The sequence below is a fragment of the Paroedura picta genome, chromosome 3 (assembly GCF_049243985.1).
Source record: "Paroedura picta isolate Pp20150507F chromosome 3, Ppicta_v3.0, whole genome shotgun sequence".
Lineage (NCBI taxonomy): Eukaryota > Metazoa > Chordata > Lepidosauria > Squamata > Gekkonidae > Paroedura > Paroedura picta.
Genome location: NC_135371.1, coordinates 83,157,775 through 83,178,313, shown reverse-complemented (window position 1 = coordinate 83,178,313; position 20,539 = coordinate 83,157,775). Strand labels below are relative to the sequence as shown.

At 43.5% G+C, this 20,539-nt stretch overlaps 1 protein-coding gene across 3 annotated transcripts in view; it reads left to right on the top strand.

Annotated features, from left to right (window-relative positions):
- The first annotated feature begins 268 nt into the window (after positions 1-268).
- HMGXB3 (HMG-box containing 3) overlaps positions 269-20,539 on the top strand; it is a 34,755-nt gene continuing 14,484 nt past the window's right edge. Inside the window, exons 1-10 of one of the 3 annotated variants that reach the window (XM_077326603.1) lie at positions 269-505; positions 2,998-3,145; positions 4,472-4,646; positions 5,538-6,095; positions 7,267-7,365; positions 12,986-13,117; positions 16,525-16,958; positions 17,271-17,446; positions 18,242-18,333; positions 19,291-19,389. In XM_077326603.1, the coding sequence (XP_077182718.1) occupies positions 3,000-3,145; positions 4,472-4,646; positions 5,538-6,095; positions 7,267-7,365; positions 12,986-13,117; positions 16,525-16,958; positions 17,271-17,446; positions 18,242-18,333; positions 19,291-19,389 (1,911 nt within the window). In that variant the 5' untranslated portion in view covers positions 269-505; positions 2,998-2,999. The remainder of the gene's footprint in view (positions 506-2,997; positions 3,146-4,471; positions 4,647-5,537; positions 6,096-7,266; positions 7,366-12,985; positions 13,118-16,524; positions 16,959-17,270; positions 17,447-18,241; positions 18,334-19,290; positions 19,390-20,539) is intronic. The other 2 variants (XM_077326605.1, XM_077326604.1) reach the window with 2 other exon arrangements.

Sequence of the window (20,539 nt, the reverse complement as noted above, 5' to 3'; positions counted from 1 at the left end):
GGCGGGGTTAGTTAATTCTGCATAGATAATATGCTACAATGTCATGGCATTTTAATAACAATAATAATCCTCAGCAACTTCGCTTCCGAGTCTCCTCGTTCCCTCCACCCCACCTCACGGCCCCCGAACGCTCCACGCCCGAAGGAAAAGCGAAGAAACTGTACGATCTTTTTTTCGTGTTCCTAGATAGGCTCTTTGCACGCGCTTCAGACTTTCCAAACTCTATGGTTTCCCCACCTCCTCTGATTTCCGTCCCAGGGATATTCATGTGTTGCATGACCTGTAGACACAGGAAGAACTTGCGGAGGTTGAGGTTCCGGTTCGGTGCCTGGATTGAGCGCTGCTTCGGGTCTCTCCAGCAAGGCGTTCATAGCTGAGGCGTCTCTTTCCCCCTGTCCTTTCGCGGATGTTGCGGTTGTCTTGAGTAGAGCGGCCTGATCCTGCTCCTCGGCATGCTGAGGCCGCAGAGTTTTCTCCTCAGGACCGGCCCGTCCCGCGCGCCCAGGTGAGTTCGGGCTCGCGCCCTCCCCAGACACTGCTGCAGCGCTTGCCTCGGACCTGCGCCCCTGGACGTGTGTGTGGCTACCCGCTCTCGCACTCTCGCACGTTACCCGCTGCTAGGGTTGCTGCGTGCGGCACCAATAGTGAAGGCTGTGGGGGTACTCAGTGGAGAAAGGCTTGCAGAAGAACTGCCCAGATCGGGACTCAATTTTTATTTACAATCCTTCTCCAGCACGAAAAGTTTTCTTCTGTAGTCAGGACTGCTTACTTTCCAATTAGTGCTGGGAGTTCTCCCAGTATGACAGCTGATTTCCGGATCACAGAGATAGTTCCTCCGGGGCAAACAAGATGGTATCCCATAGATTCTAGGTTAAATCCTTCCCCAGATTCTCTCATCCACAAGCACCACCCCTTAATCTCTACACATTTCCCAGGTTAGAATTGGGTACCGTATTCTGCCTTGGGATTTTCACCATGTTTTGCATCATGGCAGTCATTATGACGTCCCTAGACATAACATTTTTATATGACAGAATTCAAAGTGGAAATTGGAAAGCAAGCAGAATAGAAATATTCTGCCATGCTTTCAAAACTGGAGATATGTTTTTAATATATTTATGGCTGGGCTTTTTCTGTTTAGTGGTTAATATCCGTAATAAATGCTTGATCTGTGAGCCAATTTGGATCTGTAGTGGCTGTATTGTGTGCAACAATTTTATATTCTGTGCAGATACAGATGTTACTTCTCCCTAACTGAGCTGTGATGTGCCAGTGTTGTTTCCAAAACTCTACATGTTGCAAAACTACAGTCAGTAGTGGCTTACCTGGAAGTAATTTTATGCAATAAAATAGATCCGTGTCTCATGTGCATGAATGCATGCACTATATAATCTTCTGTATGTGTTTTTTTGGCAGAAATTATATCTGTGTAAGAAAAATAATATGCATTAAGTGTAGATTTATTATGCGTTCAATGCTATTGAGCTGTGGCTACTTAAGGCTGGACTTGAAGTGACAGTTGTAAAAGCTTTGTTTTGTAATTTTTTTAAAAAATGTGTTTATTTACTTTAGGGCTTTTCCATATGGGTTATTTACTGGTCCTTTTGGTAAGCAGGATTTTCCTGCTTCTCTACAACAGCATGATATAATCGTGCATGACTTGGGCTTTCCCCAGCTTTTTTCTGATACTTCCTAAACCTGCATTCCTGCAAAGTTTTGGAAACAACACTGGCACATCACAGCTCAGTTAGGCAGAAGTAACTGCCTAACTGGTCATTCCCATCCCGTTTATCTGGTCTGTGTTCAGTGCTGTTGGGAACCACCCCCCATTGTAGTGCATTTGTGCAACTCTCCAGGTTTCCCTGGCTTTTCTCTGATCTTTTGCAAGCTTGTTTTACTGAGGAGTTTGGAGAAATATTGCAATAAAGTTAAGATGGCTGCTGTGGGGATTGGAAAGTTTGGGTTTTCCCTGCCACATGACAGCCATTTTCTCTGATACTGCCCTTCTGGGAGCTATCCCCCCCCCCCTATTTTTATTTAAAATCGGCAGTTGAATATTATTACAGCAGTATCACACTATAACTGTATGTGCAACGGGTTCCCTGAATTCCAAGATTTCATTTAAAAAGAAAGTAAGTCCCTAGACTCTGCCTTTGCAGAAGTATGGAAATGCATAATGGAAGGCATTAGAGACTTTATTAAATACACACACAAAAGAAAAGAAGAACAACACTGGGAATCAGAGATGTCATTTCATCTATCATAACACTATTGATATGATATCCAACTGCGGAGTACTAATTAATTTTTTTAAAGGCTCCATGGTCCAGGAGAAGGGGCTGCGTGGCTGCTGCTGGGGGACTGGGGGAGGAAACCTGTCATGTGGAAAGCTCATTGCTGCTGCCCTGTATGTGTAGCTGCACCAGGCAGGGGAACCATACAAGCCTATCCCTTTGTGGAAACCTCCCCTGTAATAGCCAGTCTCCTAAAGACCACCAGAAGGCTCTTTTTGGAAAGTTTTTAAAAATTGTAACTAATATTTTCAACATACTAATATAAAAGGTTTGTAAATTATGGGTTTTAAAAGTCCTCAGCAATGCCCGGCTGTTGAATGACAAAATGCAAGGAACGCTATGTTCTGGAAAGCTATCTTCTGGAAGGCTTGTTGCCCTTATGCTGCATGAGCCGCTGCAGCAACAATGGAGCTTCCATTGGAGAGGGTTGCTGTGTGGAAAAGCCCTTCTACCCTGTCCTTCTCTCAAAGACTCCCAGTAGCCTGAGATACTTAAACCCATAATTATTTTCATTGGACTAGAAGCTGTCAGAAGGATACTGGATTTATACTGGGTATCTCTAAGAGTTCCTTTGTGACTCCAAAGTATTCTAGATCTGTGTCTTTTGGCTGAGTTGTAAAGTAAATGAGGACTGATTTTATGCCATATGCCACAGAGTGTTTAATAATTTGGTGAGTGTCTTAACTTGGGATTTCCCCCCTAGTAATGGAGGCTTCATATGATGGTAATGAAGTAACTGTCGTAATGGAGGAGTTAGAAGGTACATATACCTATGCATCTCCAGTACCATCTAAAAAGAAGAAGAAATATAGAAGTCCTGGGGATCAAGGGGAAAAAGCTAAAAAACCCAGGTGAGTGATTTTCTTCTTTTAGGGTGACTTTTCATACAGAATGATTTCCTAATACTCATGCTTGGCTAAAATAGATCTTTATTTGTGAATACATAACAGATCGTCACATTGTAGGCATTGTGAATAGAAACTTATCAGCACAGTCATGAAACTTATCAGCACATATTCATATGGCATGTTGAGCAAACATGAAGCTGCCTTATTCTGAATCAGACCATCAGTCCATCTAGGTCAGTATTGACTACTCAGACTGACAGTAGTTCTCTAGGGTCTCAGGTAGAGGTCTGTCACATCACCTTTTACATGACTACTTAACTGGGGATGCAAGGGATTGAACCTGCAGCCTTCTGTGTAAAGCAGAGGCCTTTCCACTAAGTCACAGCCCATCCTTGTTAGGAAATGTGAAACAAAGTGTTTGATTTTGTTTTATGACTCAGTATGCAATGATAAAATGGTTACTTATGTGGGTTTGCCACAGATAACTGATTTTGAATTTGTTTTGGAGACTATTCAGGTTATTGAAACTCTTGCATGCCTGAGTGAAAAGAAAACTCTTGTGAAAAAAGAAAGCAGATGATCACAAGGCAGATAGAACCATAGAATCGTAGAATTGGCTCGTCCTGGGTCATCAAGTCCAACCCCCTGCACTATGCAGGACACTCACAACCCTGTCACTCATCCACTGTAACCCGCCACCCCCTTGAACCTTTACAGAATCAGACTCTCTGTTGGTTGGCTATCCAGCCTCTGTTTAAAAATTTCCCAAGATGGAGAGCCCACCACCTCCCAAGGAAGCCTGTTCCACCGGGAAACTGCTCTAACTGTCAGGATCTTCTTCCGGATATTTAGACAGAATATGTGTCCACACTGTAGCTGGTTTGGAAAGTACTGAATTGCCCCCTGCATTTTTTTTTTTGTATTTATGGAAAAGTCTAAAAGCAGGACAGGCAGTGGATTGCTACACTCATGCACAAAGGCAATTCTCCAGGCTTTCCCCTTGGCTGTTCTTCAAGGAAGATTTGCATAAAGACCTTACTCTAAAATACATTTGTTTTTCTATTGTCTGGGCTATGCCATTATTCATAGGCGGCTCATCAATCCACTTTTTCCTAAACAACAAGGACTTGATGATGAGACTAAGATCATTTTTCTAATAGGAAACAAAAACTCTCAAGTTATTGATTCAGTTGCCAAGTTTGTACAGCTGGCCATGAAGTCCCGTAAGTGTAGAACAGTTCATGCTTTATATTGTATTTTTTCTTCTGTCATCTTTCTTTATATGCCAATAAAGGTCTTCTGATTCTGATAATTTTGTTTGCTTTTCAGATCTGCATATCTTTTGTACTATTATGACATATATCTGAAAGTTCAACAGGAGCTCCCACATCTCCCTCAGTCTGAAATTAACAAGAAAATCAGCGAGAGCTGGAGACTACTCAGTGTGGCTGAGAAAAGTTATTATTTGGAGAAGGCCAAATTAGAGAAAGAAGGTTTAGACCCGGTAATTTAAATTGCATAAGTGGCTTCTTTTCATGACACTTCCAGGCATCGGAATCATTGTAGTGTGTGTTGTTCTACATACTGAAAAATACATGAATAAACTGCTGCAAGTATTTTTATCTCCTGTCACTGGCCAGGCTCTTTATTTTTTTTATTCGAGAAAAGAGCAACAGTTTTGTAGAATTGCAAAGCATCTAGGTTTCTTTAAACAGCTACATTTTCTTATCTTATAATGCCTCTGTCTGGAAAAATTCCAGGAATCTGGTAGGATGAGTGCCTGCAAATTTTAGTACAAATACCTAGGCACTTAAAATGGCTTACTTACAATGCATTTGTCAGGAATCTTACCAGTAGCATAAAATACTTAAGAGGGCAACTTACTGATGTTTGATGTGGTGCCATTTCTAGCATTTAGAGGTCAATCATATTTCCTCAGTATAAGTAGCTGTTTTAGGTGGGTGCTTGTAAGCAGTTAGAAAGCCCGCTGCTGTAAAACAGCCATCTGTGCATGAAATGAATGCATGCAAATATGCCAGGGGGTGGGGAGGATATGTAAACTTTATAGTAAGAATGCAGTGGGGTGCCTCCATGGAGGAATTTCCTTAAGCTTTCAGATTGAAAAAAGTGAGTGGACTTACTGAGAGAGATGGTGAAAGTGTTTGCAAAAATAAAGAGGCCTTGGTAGCCTTTTGCCTTCTGAGGCAGTGATAAATGAAGGGTACATCAAACAAACAATTTGTTTGTTGTCTGGCCTCACTGGTGGAACTTCTTATGGCACCTGATTTTGACCACTGTGTGACAGAGTATTGGACTGGAAGGGCCATGGGCCTGATCCAACATGGCTTCTCTTGTGTTCTTACATTCTTATGTTCTCATCTCACCTTTTCTATAGAACTCCAAGTTGTCTTCCCTAACTGCTGTAGTTCCGGACATTCCAGGTTTCCGTAAAATCCTTCCTCGCTCAGATTACATCATTATTCCCAAAGGCACTCTCCAAGAGGAGAGGAGTAAGCAGCACTTGGAGCTCTGTGTGGCCCAGGGCCAAACAGCATCAGAAAGATTGACAGCCTCTGCTAATGTCACGAGTGCTTCGCGCAGTGTTGTGCAGAACATCCTTTCTGTAGAATCCAGCCAAGTTGGCATTTCTGAGCAGTGCATCGCCATTGAAGGTGTTGCAGAAGATGCAGCCTCATTTGTTCAGTCAGGCACGATAGAAGAAGTTGTTGCATCAGAAATCATGTCTCACTATGCCCGACCTAAAGTAGCTGGAGATGTCATCCTGGATGAGACCCCTTTGGAAGTGGGAGACAGCTATCCTTATCAAACAGCCAGTGTGGTGATTGAAGAGACATTGGTTAACAGCTCTGCAGATGCCTCCAATGGGAGAGTGAACGTGGCACAACCACAGATTTCTGATGGCCTCTCTGTGGTAACAGTGTTGACCAGAAGGGTAAGTAAAGGTTATGGTAACAGCTTTCGGTTTTTAGATTTAAACTCCAATCCGAGGCATTTCCTCTCTGGAGGGAGGTTCCATTGATATCACTGGCACTTACTCCTCAGTAAGTGTATTTAGAGGTGTGGTGCTGAGTGCAGTGGGGGCCTGCAGGGAGCAGAAGCTTAAGTCATGCAGTGGCGAATGACTGATGCTGACCAGAAGTAGGTACAGTCCTGCTTCTGTTAAACTTCTTTTTCCAAGGGGATGGTGGTGGTAATCATTAGAACCCTTCTTTGGCCGATTAGCAAAGTTGCAATATGGTACATTGGAGTCGTTATTAATAAAGAGAAACATCACAAATGTCAGAGAGCCAGCTTGGTGTAGTGGTTAGGAGGGTGGACTTCTAATCTGGTGAGCTGGGTTTGAGTCTCCGCTCCTCTTCCATGTGCGGACAGCTGGGTGACCTTGGGCTCAACACAGCACTGATAAAGCTGTTCTGATGTTCTGACAGAGCAGTAATATCAGGGTTCTCTCAGCCTCACCTACCTCACAGGGTGTCTGTTGTGGGGAGAGGGAAGGGTAGGCAACTTTAAGCCGCTTTGAGGCTCCTTCGGGTAGAGAAAAGTGGCATATAAGAACCAGCTTGTCTTCTTCTTTCAAGCATTGTTTAGAACTCTGTTTAGCTCTCCAGATATAGAGGAGGAAAAAGGGCTGCCTTAGCTTTGTTTAAATTGATAATTGCCTTTAGAATGATCCTAGAAACTTTGATGTAGAGCCAGCTTGGTATAGTGATTAGGAATGTGGACTTCTAATCTGGTGAGCAGCATTTGATTCCCTGCTTCTCCTCCACATGTAGCCACCTGGGTGACCTTGGGCTCGCCCCATCACTGATACAGCTACTCTGACCGTAATCTCAGGGCTCTCTCAACCTCAACTACCTCCCAAGGTGTGGGGAGGAAAGGGAAGGCAATTGTAAGCTGCTTTGAGACTCCTGGTAGAGAAAAGTGGCATATAAGAACCAACTATTTTTCTTTCAGCTAGAAAACAAATAGTCTGTTAAGCAAACCTAATTTCTGTTGTTCTTGTTGCTTTTGCACAACCTTTATATTGATGGATGCCTGTGGTGAATTGCTGCGGCATAGGTAAAGTTGTCCATGTTTTCTTACTCTGATTTTTTAATTTGTAGGATAGGGAAGAAAGTAATTCTTCAGCACCTACTGCACAGTTCATTATGTTACCTCTGCCAGCCCATTCTGTTCTGGAAAATCCAGCATCAATCAAACTGGTCAGTGCAAGAAATCCTGAGGCCATCTGTCTTGAAAAAGCTTGTAATGTTTTCGTATTATAGTGATGCATATCTAGTTCTGGGGGGGTCTTCATCATAACTTGGATTAGCAATTGTGGGATGGGGGGGGGGATAGGGCCCAGAACAGTAAGCAAATCAGAGGACACCATATGGTAGCACAAGATCGCTGAATCCAGTGCAGCAGCAGACAACCAAGGAGTCTTCAATCTTCAAAATATTTAATATGTATTCCCAACACATTTTGCTCCACAGTGCTTTATCAAGGGATTCCAAAATCTTTACAATTAAAATATACAAAACAGTGGTTAGTAATTAAATATAAAATAATATTTGTACTGAATCCATTCAATAGGATATTCAATTAATACTAGAATTGAATATCCTATTGAATTTATTTTCAGTATGTATTAATTACATGGTTTAATAATTTTTCAGTACAAATATTATTTTACTAGAGGCAAAGCCCGTTGTATCCATGAATACAACGGGCGCTAGAGCTTGGCAGTGGGAAGAGGAAGGGGAGGAGTTGTCCAGTCTGTAAGGGCATGGGGTTGAATGTGTGTGCTGTGTGAGAGGTTGTGGTGGCGTGGTGGCAAATGAGGGCATGGGTGTGGAGATATGGGTGTCAAGAACCTGTGGTTTGGAATGTTCGTTGAGTGTGGGAGAGGACGGACCTTTGGGAATTTTGGCATAGTGGTTACAGATGAGCTTTCCAGAGCCCTGTCCTCAGATATGTGAAGGGAAAATCAGACTGGAGACTCTTCTTAGGGGGAAATTACATTGCAACCAATTCCTCCCAGTTCTGAATTCAACATCATTTCCCTTCTTGTCCCCCTGCCCTAATACACATGGGGTAGCCACAGTACACTGATGTCTACTTTGCTTCTTCTGTCTCCATTTTTTTTTACTGTTGATAAAATGTTATGTGGCTAAATGCTTCTTTTACGGCTGCTCCTTAGAAGAAGAAGAGCTTGATTTTTGTACCCTGCTGTTTACTACCCAAAGGAGTCTCAAAGTGGTTTACAAACACCTTTTCTCTTTGTCTCCCCACAACAGACAACCTGTGAGGGATGTGGGGCTGTGAGAGGTCTGAGAGAACTGGGAATGGGCCGCAGTGACCCAGCAGGCTTCAGGTGTCTCAATGCAGTTTCCAATCGCCTTCCCTTCCTCACCCCATAGCAGACTCCGTGTGGCTGGTGGGGTAGAGAGCCACACTTGGAAGATGACAACCCTAAGATGAGGTCCCTCTGTGCACAGCAGTCTTGACCTTAGTCAGGTTTATGCACACCTAGGTAGTGTGGAATTCCAGAAGATGAACCTACACCAATCTGGCAACCTTACCTCCTCTCTGCAATGTTTTCTTGACCTAAAATATGTCAGGGGGGTGCTAGGCAGCTGTGGGGGCATTACACACTTTGAGGCTCCACTTTCAAACTTCAAGGAATATGTTCAGACCAGGGACAGCCAACCTCCAGGTTGGGCCTGGAATTGCTGCTCATCTTCAGACTATACAGACCAGCTCTGCAGGCAAAAATGGCTACTTTGGAGGGGTGACTGTGTAGCATTGTATCCCCCTGAGGTTTCGGGAAGTCAGCCTCCAGGTGGGGTCTGAGAATCCCCTGTAAGTACAGGTCATCTCTAGGCAGTTAGGCTGAAGGGAAAGCTCTCCCCCCTCTCATGCACCCCTTCAAAAGGAATGCACGTGGCCTCAGAATCCACTTGGTTGCTTGGCTGGTGATTTTGTCCTTCTGAAGCCCGAGGCCTACTGCTGGCAGCTGCAGTCCCTGTTGTTGTCTGCAAGGCCAAGTTGTTGCCTAATAAAGGTGGATCACCTAGTTTCCCCCAAAGTCTCACTGTCTACTTTCCTGTAAAGCTAAATACACTTGAAATTATGGCCCACTTTTGTCTTTTGAGTTTATAGGAATTTTGTTTTTACCAGGCCATGCTTGAAAACAGTCACTTTAGAGAAGGGGCTTTTCTGCGGCCTCCCTGTCAGCCAACAGTTTGGCAGAAGGGGAAAGTTCCCCCCCTCAAAAGGAAGGCCCTCAGGCTCCCTTGCATTGCTCTTGGAAACTCCTCCCTCCCCTCAGTCAGGGCCTGTCAGAGGCTCCTTTGCAGTAGGCCTGAAGGGAGGGAGGGGGAGCACTCTGCAGCCTCCTGCCAGCTCTGTCAGGGTTCTGAGGCAATTTGCAGTTGGACATGACAGTTAGGACAGCTTTGGGGTGAAAAGGGCTGGCGCAGCCTGTCCACGCCTCTGTTCTCACCCCCCTTGGCAGCCCTACTGACCTCATCTCCCTTTGATGGTCAGGAGCAGACTGGCAGCCATGTCTTCAGATTGCCTATGGCTGGGTTGGGTGGGCGGGTTGGGAGGTGCTTTGCACCTCCTGACTGGACGGAACTCTTGTCTGTCCTGGTGAGGGCCCAATCGGATTGGCCCCTTGGCCCCTGGCTGCACACGCATCCAGATTGGCCCCTTGGCACCGGACTGACAACCGGAGGGACCAATCGGAAGGCTTTTCACGCCTTCCGATTAGCCCCTCCGCTAGTCAGTCCAGGGCCAAGGGGCCAGTTGTTGGCCCTCCCCATCACGGACTGAGCCCACCCCCACACCCCTTAGCCTTTTATTTATACTGCGGAATGCAGTTTACAGATGTTTAATTACGAACTGTTGTTTTGTATACATTTTAATGGTTTTGGAATCTCTTGATAAAGCCCTGTTGAGCAAAACTCAGAGCATTTTCTCACCCTTTAAAAATAGTGTAATGTTTACCTTTATGAAGTCGTTACAATCTGGCCCCTCCACATGACATTGCCAACATCTAGTGTCTGGGCAGTAATCGACTGGCTACATCCTCCATTTTAAAGCACTAGTTGGTGAATCCCAAAAAGTGGATTCACCAACATATTTAGCGCTACTTAATGGAGAGCAGCCAACAGCACACCAGCCAAAGAGAGGTATGGAGGCTCAAAAGCACAAAAGACACCTGCCTCGTCCTGCCCTTACTCCTGCCCCCTCTTCCAGGGACAGGGACGTCATTTTTAAAATGTCTGTGTGTGCCTGTGTGGGAGGGGAAACAGCAGCATTGAGCCCTCACTTGGTAGCATGTGTGCGCACACATGTTTCCATGCAAGGGGAGAGGCAGCAGCAGCAGAAGAGTGTTTTTTCCCCCAACTGAACTGCCTGGAGCAACGAATAGGTATTCAGTCATGCAGGCGCAGGCATAAAAATTTCCCCCCCAAAAGTTGTAGCAGAAAGCATGACTCTCTAAGCTCCCCCCCCCCCCGCTAATCAGGAACAAGATTTATTTTTAAAAGAAAAATGAAACGTGATTCCATAAGCAGTGTCAATAAAGATGCACTATGCATCTATGAATCCACTTGGTTGCTTGGCTGGTGATTTTGCCCTTCTGAAGCCTCTTGTGGCGCAGAGTGGTAAGGCAGCGATATGCTGTCTGAAGCTGTCTGCCCATGAGGTTGGGAGTTCGATCCCAGCAGCCAGCTCAAGGTTGACTCAGCTTTCTATCCTTCCGAGGTCAGTAAATGAGTACCCAGCTTTCTGGGGGGGTAAAACTGTAATGACTGGGGAAGGAACTGGCAAGGCCACCCTGTATTGTGTCTGCCATGAAAACACTGGAGGGCGTCACCCCAAGGGTCAGATATGACTAGGTGCATTAAATGCATAGGTGTTTCAATGGAGAACTACTGATTAAAAAAAAAAATTAGCGGGCATTGCAGGGGCCCTTTAAAGCATGGAGAAGGGATTGGTTGCTTGGCTTGATTGGCAGGCGGAAGAGAGTCGCATATAAATCGCGTTGCTGGCTTCTGCCATTTCCAGTTGCACTTGTGGAGGGAGAGAAGTGTGAAATGGCGGCAGAGAAGAACAAGACAGCAGGTAAAGTGAGGAGGGTCCGGGAGATGCCGTTATATGTACCATCACACTACTCAGCTGGTGTATCGCTATTTTTAACCATGTGCAGAAATGCTCTCATTGGGAATCATTAAAGAATACTCCTTATTAAAGGTATCATATTTTGAAGATTGAAGAATACTTGTGTGCCTACTTGTTATGCTGGATTCAGTGATCTTGTGCTACCATATCGGAGTCCCAGTGTTTGCTGCATGATAGAAGACGTAATCAGAGAAGTGGTAGCTATGCCTTGGGAGTTGCTGTTGCTTCACAGCAACTTGTGCCATGGCTTTGTAGAAATGGCAGACAAGAGGATCCAGCTTGATCAATACAGTTCCCGGTTTGCACCAAATCGCAAGCTGTAAAGGGGGCAATCTTCCTTGCAGCTTAAAATATCCTAGGAGGTAGGAGATTGGGTGCTTATCTCGGATTACAAATCCGTGGCCACATCCATCCCACGTTTGGTTGTTAGATGGAAAATAGGTATGCAGGCAGTCATCTTTCTACTCCCTCTTGCACCCCAATAGGGAGCTGGAATTTTTTTTCTTCCTCTCCAAAAATATTAGAACTTGAGGTTATCAATGAAAGTGATGACAGTAGATTCAGGATGGACAAAAGGAAATATTTCTTTGTGCAGGGAATGATTAAAATGTGGAATTCACTGCTAGAGGAAACACAGTAATGGCTACTGGAATAACTAGCTTTGAAAGGGGTTCATGGAGGATAGGTCAGTGGCTGCTAGCCATGGTGACTTGAGGGGAACCTCCACATTCAGAGGCTGTCATCATTTGAATTCCAGTGCCAGGAGGCAACATCAAGGGAAAGTCTTGGATTCTGTGCCATATTCTTGGCCCTCCGGAATGTTGGCTACTGTTCAAAAGGATACTGGACTAGATGGACCACTAGTCTGATCCAGCAGTGCTCTTCTTTATATTCTTAAGTAGCACTTTCTGCCTCTTTTCTCTGGCTGCACAACTAAGCAAAAGCAGCCATGTGTTTCCTGTTCTCCCTCCTGTTCATACAGTGCACATGAAATCTGGCTTAATAGGCATGGTCTGAATAACCACAGGGTCACTGAGGCTGAAAATGAGCTGTTATAACACATATCTGTTTAGTGGGAGTTGAGTGGAAATGTAAAATGTGTCTAGTTCTCAGTAAATTCCCAGAAACTCTGGCTATTGTGAAGCTACATTTGGGGCTGTCCAGATCTGGCTTGTGTGAGAACCATGTGAAGTAATGCATGTAATCCTATTCTACGGATACAGTCTTGTTCCTCTTCCCACGACCTGGCAATAATCTGTTCACACATCTGTTTTGTTGTCCCAGCATATGGAAACCTCTTCGTTGTAGTGACTATTTCATAAATTGAGCAAGTGTGCCACTTATTTCATACACACACACACACACACACACACGTATATATACACACATACACACAGACATACACACATACACACACACACACACACACACATATATACACATATATATTCTTTTTGCTTGTATAGCCTGTAGCTAGATACTTTGGCCTCTTTGCCTGTTCCTCCGTTATGTGGGAAATTTTTTAATTCTCTGTATGTCTTAGCAATCATAACTATGGGGACTCATGATGTTTGTACCTTTGTTGAGAGGCAGGAAATGTATGATGTAAATGCTTGTTCTGTAATGTAATTCCCACCCCTATCACTTCAGACAACTACTTATACTCGCAGAGGGCATGGAAATTGCTCCAATCCTGGCTGTTCCTTTACTTATGTGACCAGACACAAGCCACCCAAATGTCCTCTGTGTGGAAACTTCCTGGGGGGAAAATGGATTCCAAAGGTATGTTTCAAATTATGGAACACATCTAGCACTTTTGCTTTGGTTATTAATCCAGAAAGTGAAAGCATAGAAGAATTGATAGAGCATTTTTGTAGACATAGTGGATCTTTATAATTGTGCATAGCAGGCAAGGTATAGAAACGATTAAAAACATATTATGGCTGAATTTCTGTCTTCAGTTTTTAAATTCAAACTGACTAATGTATTTTGACTATCTCTGTTTATCTTGCTAACCTGCTTTATGCCAATAAAGGTATTGTGTGTGTGTGTGTAGAAAGAATTTTTGTAAAGACCCTAAGATCAATATACCATTGTAGAGTGTGGTTTCCTAGCATTCCTAGCATTCATTAATAACTGATAGTCTGTGGTTTATTTCCAGGTAGGGTGTGAGACTTTGCTAAAGAGAGAGAGAGATACTGAAGAGCCAAACATTTCTTTTGACATTTCAGCCCAGAGCATCTATGCCATAGAATCCTTCTTAAATAATTTCCAATCAAGTGTTACTAGTATCAGAATTGGCCCTGGATGCTAGTAGAATCTTGATTGACAAATGCCACAAAGACATGGCTAGCCTTTTCCATCCTTCAAATAGGCCTGTAAACTGAAGTATAATGGTTTTGATCTTATGGCATACATATGAAAGGGTATGCAGATTGTTTCTTGCCCTCTCTCTTCCTGCAGTAGCTTCCAGCACTGCCAGAACAAATGTGTGTTGAAACTTATGATAATTGGAGAGTACTGTAAAATCCTCTGAAGTGTGTGTATGTTAGCTATGCTGTAATAAAATGGCATCATTTTAAGTATGGCAATGAAAGCCAGAGTTCTTAATTGGTCCTTTCTAAGCTCTTTTTATTTATTTAGAGTTTATTTGCTGATTCTGAAGCATCTGCTTAAGGTGTTCTAACTTTTACAGTGAGAACTTATCTTCCTGTCCCTTTTCCTACTCATGTTCTTTACACCTTGTGCCTGACAGAGCAGCTTGGTGGAGTTTTGCTTCAGAATCCTGTTACAAAGAGGTCCTCTGTTTTCTGGCTTCTCTATTTGAGTACTCTGAATATGCAAACTGATGAAAAATAAAGATGCTGTGAAGGGGATAGTGAGTAGACATACTTGTTTTGTAATGATAGTGTCTGATAGTGTTGGTCTGAAGCAGCAGAACAAAGTTGGAGTCCAGTGGCACCTTTAATTTTTTTTTTATAATAATTTTATTGTTTATTATTATATAAAGCATTTACAGAAAAGTTGTAAGGAGAAAACGACCAGTTGATATGGTTTGCCATCTCTTTTAACATAGGTATTTAGTTCTCATCACATATTATTCCTAGTCTAGAAGTTTTTACCATATTTCTTAGCCAAGTGATTGTTAATACATATGAGATCTGTTATAGGAATACATTCTGTTATTATCTTAAATGATATTAGGTCAATCTCCTTCATAAGTTGGCCCTAACCCAAGAATTACTGCTGTTGTCTTGTTAATGCCTATAAAGTATGGTTTGTCATCCTCTTTTGGCATACATATTAACATACATATTCAATTCCCATCGCATATTAATCCTGATCTAGGAGTTATTACCATCTTTCTTAACAAAGTAGTAGTTGATACGTAGGAAGGTATAATCTATTATAAGGATATATTCTATTACTGTCTTAAGTAATATAAAGTCAGTTCCCTTCATATATTGGACCTGTCCTAAAGATTGCTACTGCTTTTTTTTTTTTTTTTCTCACAAGAAGCCAGGAGAATACTCCATTGTTCAGCTCATCTTTCAGGTGGTCGCAGAAAATGAAATTGTATTTTTTTCCATAGTAGAGTGTTTCTGATTGTCCTTCTGTCAGGGCCAGAGAAATCTCTTGCTTGATTCTTGCTTGTAGTCGCCTTTGAGGGGGCTCTGAAACCTTTGTCAATCTGGATCTCTTCCTCTGGTCGCACAGAAATATCTCCTGATAGCTTCCTAGTTGCTGTCGCTTTTGAATAGACTCTTTTTATTTTGCTGATCCAAGTCATTTCCTGCTCTGAATAGACTTCCAGGTTTTTGGTACTTTCCTTCCATGAATCTGTTTTCCCGGGTTCTTTAAAGATACTTTGGGTTTTTACATCTCTGGCACTCTCTCCCTCCTGAAGTTTCACTTGATTTACTGTTGGCTGAGCTGCGTCATCAGCTGGTCTCTCCGGATCTTGGGCTCTATCCAAAAACTCCCCCTTAGTCCCACGAATTTCCTTTTCCAGCTTATTGATTGCTTTCAGTATCTCTGAGTTTCCTTTGCATAACAAATGGAAAAGCTGTGCCTTTGATAATTCTTCCATAGTTCTAGGCAGTCACAAACTATAAACAGAAAGTCTCGTGAGGTCTCGCGGGAGCACGAGCGATCCCAAATTATCAGTTTGTCGATCTCCGTATCAAGTCAAATTCTCCCACTGAACGTTCACCCATAAATCTTCAAAGCACTCTCTTTGTTTGGTTAATGGGTGTAATTAGCTGGGAGTCTCTCACTCGGGGAAAGAAGGAATTCGCTTGTAAATTGGTTGAGAGAGGGGGAGGGAAGAGCTTGTGAGAGGAGAGAGAGAAAAGCCAGAAAGCTTTCAATTCTTACTGTTGTAGGTTCCAGCTTCTGTCAACTTCTGCTCCTATCGATCTGGTAAATGATGGTCTGGGAAGAATGTGAGGTCGGCTGGTCGTTTCAAGCTTGTAAAGTTGTTTGCGACAAAGACGCCATCTTGACCTTGAGCTCAAGCCGCTATTAATCCAAGGAGGTCTTGCTTCTCCCTACGGATCTGTAGGACCCTCAGGTCACCGTTCCCGGTTCCTGGGGCGACCGGTGAACAGATTTGCGTATCTGTTCAGGTCAGCCAGGTGCATAAGCACCTGACCCTCGGCATGGCTTAAGAGCTGAACTGAAGTCCAGCTTTCCCTATGGCGCCATCTTGAGGTCTCCTCCAGTGGCACCTTTAAGACCAACAAAGTTTTATTCTGGGTTTAAGCTTTCAGATACAGAGTGGGATTGTATCAGTCTCTGACGTACAGAGTTTGTATTTGTAGAACAATAAAATCAGAGTCCAGTAGCACCTTTAAGCTTAGTCTGACGAAGAGTGCTTGCACTCGAAAGCTCACGCCTCGAATAAGTCTTTGTTGGTCTTAAAGGTGCTACTGGACTCTGTTTTTGTTGTGCTACTTCAGACCAACTTGGCTACTCATTTGAATCTGTATTTGTAGAAGTATGCATGCACATAAAAGCTTATCACTTCAATCAAAATTTGTTGGTCTAAAGATGCCACTGGACTGAAACTTTGCTGTGTTCTTCCACAGTTCATTATTTATTTCATATGTCAGAGAGATTTCAGTATGAATAGTTGTCAGTGTCCAAACTGAAGGGAGGGTGATATTGATTTTGTTTTGTTCCTTCAGGTGAAACAGACAAAAGGCAAATCTGATCCAAATTCAGGTGTGCCTATAAAAACGTTGGGGCCCAAAAGAAGTCAGCCACTATCTGCCTCAGGACAGGCAATGACGCCGGATGGTGCTTCAAAATGTACTCTAGAGGCCTCTGAAGCTGTTAGCCAGCTTCTGAATGCAGCTCCTGCTAGGGAACAGATGCCAGAGACTGAGTGGGAGGAAGTGATAATCTCCGAGGCTCACATCCTTGCAACTAATGATCAGCCAGAGGAGCAAGGAAGTGCTCCTGCAGTCATTCAGCTTCAAGAGAGCACGGCTTGCACAGACTCTGCATTAGAACAGAAGGAAAGGGAAAGGGAAGGACTGGAGACCCAGTCACCCACTGAAGTGGTGAACGCTGCAAATGTGCTTTCAAATCCAACATCTGCACTGAAACAGACAATCGGGTAAGTCAGTTTTCTCTGAAGGAAATTGGTGTTCTGTTGCGGCTGTAGTCGTTCAGATCCAAATAGCATGCAGGCATTTCTCAGTGCACTCTTAATCAGTGAACTAAGGCAATTTTTGCTTTCTGGCCTGTTTAGAAAAGTTCTTAACAGATCTGTGTATAAGCCTATGAGGCAAAACTATCTCTTTTTCACTATGTCTCATTTGGATGATTGATCAATTTCAAACCCACACCTTTGCCTCACTGACAAATTGTCATTGTTGTTAGCATGTGTAAACTCTGGTGTTCTCAGCTGCATTTTTTACCCTTTCAGAGGTGATGTTCTTGGTGTTGCACCCAAAGGCCAGGAGCAGAAGAGCAAAGCAAGACCTAAGCCATCTTTGCTAGCAGCTGCAAGACCCATGAGAGCAATTTTGCCTGCGCCATTCGGCATGGCGAGGGAAACCAAGACAGAGCAGCCCAGTAGTCGACAGTCATTTCCAAATAATGGTAAAGCCCAGGAGAGGGGCAGTGTTTTCTGACTAGTAGGCCTTGACATTACAACCGGAGGTTTGGTGCTTAAGGTTTGGGGAAAACAGTGCTTAGAGAAATCCCTGAAACCATTGAGAAACCCCTGAAACGTTCTTCAGGCTTCGAGAAATCTCAGAAGTAGCATGATCGTGCAGAATATAGTTGGGAAACATAGCTGTGCACATGCCCACCCGGGGGCCCCTCATAAAACCCTGGTTGAGAAAGCCTGGCTTAGAACATAATTTCCCTATGTAATACAATGTCATGATGTTCTGTTCAGTAAGTGCACCCTGAGACATCAGTTTCACCTACACTTGTACAGCAGCAAAGGTATGGACTCTGAAGCTCTTGAACAGCCACATTCACAATTGCCATTAACTGAAATATCCACATTTACTTTCACACCTAGCATGAAGCCTGCACCTCAGGGAGGCTCTCAGCATACTCATTTCTTTGGAAGTGGCTGTTCTACGGTTGTGTAATCCCTGTTCCCCACAAGCACCCTCAAGCAAGAGCCTTGCCTACATTTCTGAAACACAGGACAGGTACCATACTGGGGAACATTGCTCAGAAATCCACAGGTGGTGCATGGCAAAGAGGTCTGTGTGGCTCTGGAGACTTGGAGCAATATCACTGTTTTACAGAGATCTCAGGTGGGCACATGATTGGCTGCGGCACAACCTACAGCTCCGTTTTTGCCAGAGTATAAAAATTAACATACTGGTGCACACTAATTTGATATGCTAAGCATCCTGTTCTTGTTTTTTCTTGAAGAAAAAAATTCCCCTGTAAGAATCTCAGGACTAAAGCCTAATACTTTGAAGCAGCTGGGCCAGTCTCCTCTGCCCAGTGTAGAAGAACACAAGGTAACTGCACTGTGTCTGAATTATGGTTCTTTTATTGTCCTGGAATGCATATGTTAGTATGCAATGGCAGTGGGGTTTCTACTGTGAATTGGTGGGCAAAATAGGCTTATGGTACATAAATGGTACATATGGTACATTAAGAGCCTCTTGTAGCGCAGAGTGGTAAGGCAGCCGTTTGAAAGCTTTGCCCATGAGGCTGGGAGTTCAATCCCAGCAGCCGGCTCGAGGTTGACTCAGCCTTCCATCCTTCCGAGGTCGGTAAAATGAGTACCCAGCTTGCTGGGGGGTAAACAGTAATGACTGGGAAAGGCACTGGCAAACCACCCTGTACTGAGTCTGCCATGAAAACGCTGGAGGGCGTCACCCCAAGGGTCAGACATGACTCGGTGCTTGCACAGGGGATACCTTTACCTTTACATAAGTGATGCACTTGAAGGGGTTGTATCAGTCACTGATCTATAGAAGAAGAGTTGATTCTTATATGCCACTTTTCTCTACCCGAAGGAGTCTCAAAGCAGCTTACAAGTACCTTCCCTTTCCTTTCCCCACAACAGACACCCTGTAGGGTGGGTGAGGCTGAGAGAGCCCTGATATTCCTGCTCGGTCAGAACAGCTGTATCAGTGCCGTGTGGAGCCCAAGGTCACCCAGCTGGCTGCATGTGGGGGAGCACAGAATCGAACCCGGCATGCCAGATTAGAAGTCCACACTCCTAACCACTACACCAAGCTGGCTCTCTAGATGTCAGTTTGGTTGGGTTTGTGTGAGTCCTGCACCATGTATAACTTACAGTCAGAACCATTGTTTAGGCAGCGCCTGGGTAGTCCATGGGTATGTTACATGGATTGTGAAGCGAATCATGAAATGGTGGTAGAGAGAAAAATCAAATCTAGGGAGGTACTAATAATGCATCTGATATAATTTTATTTCTTTTTTGCCTCCTTGTTCTGTATGCAAAGCTTCTTGGCAACACAAACAGTCCAGCACCTCAGGTCAAAGTAGTGGAGGTTAAGCCAGACGTATTCCCTTCTTATAAGTACAGTTGTACTGTAACCTTGGTAAGAATCTGAAAAAATACCTCATCAGTATTTCCTGGATCTATCTGGGTGTCCAATCAATGGGTGTCAAAGTATTTGAGAGTAACTGGGAATATTGGGGGGTGGGGCACTGCTTTAAGGCTCCCAGGACTGTTTTTTAAAAAAAGATGTGTCAGTGGCTTCTTGTCAGGGCATGGTATTGCCTTGCCAGGTTGATTTGGTTTCTCTATTTGAAATTGGCTCCCTTGGTTTTGCAACATTACGTTCTTTGCTTGTTGGATTGCATTTGATTCTCTGGTTTAACATTTGCGGAATGTACTAAAATGAATGACAAGATTGCCCTTTGACAACAGTGGAAGATGATGGAATGCCTATTGGATAGAATCGGAGTCAGGAGTGCCAGTTGACTTGCACAGGCTCCATTGAAATGCATTGCAGCACCCACAAGTTTAAATGAAAACGTGGAACAGATTTAGAATGGCGGTCTCTGGTCCCAAATGTATTGTTACAATGACAACCTGTCAAGTGGAATGATGGTCCCTGATAATGACTTTAAAAACATTGGCTAAAAAGAGTCCCCTCCCCCCCCCCATGGAAAGATTCCCCAAAGGGAATAATGGAACTGAATAATATTGGAATCTTAGAAAAAAACAATCTCATTACCAAATACCAAATAATTTTGGGGAACCTGAATAACTGGGTATTCTCATATTTGTGGCTCCCTGATATCAGACTCTGAAAAATATATTTTTTTCATGTTGCACATCCCTGCTTAGACATCTCACAATGCATTGCAGTATGTCTCTTTCTTTGACAAGGTGCAAAGGAGAATAGAGAAGGGTTCTTTCATTTGTTTCTCAAGCAAAATGAATAGTGATGTAGTTGACTGGAGCCTGTTAAAACCTTTGTTGAAGCACTATCTGAAACCTCAGCCACTTTCCAGATTTCAAACAGGTTGTCTAAAGATGAAAATTATGCCATTGACCTTAGCTGAATCTTAAGATGAAACCATTCTTTGAATCTCAATATGATTTGGTTTCTAGGTAAACATCTTTTCTTCTTCCTCTTGGATTATGGCTTGCCATGATTTTAGTTCTAAAATGTGTACATTTTAATTTGCACATCAGTGTTGCAGATGCTAGTGTGAATGCATATGTGGTTTCCATTTCTT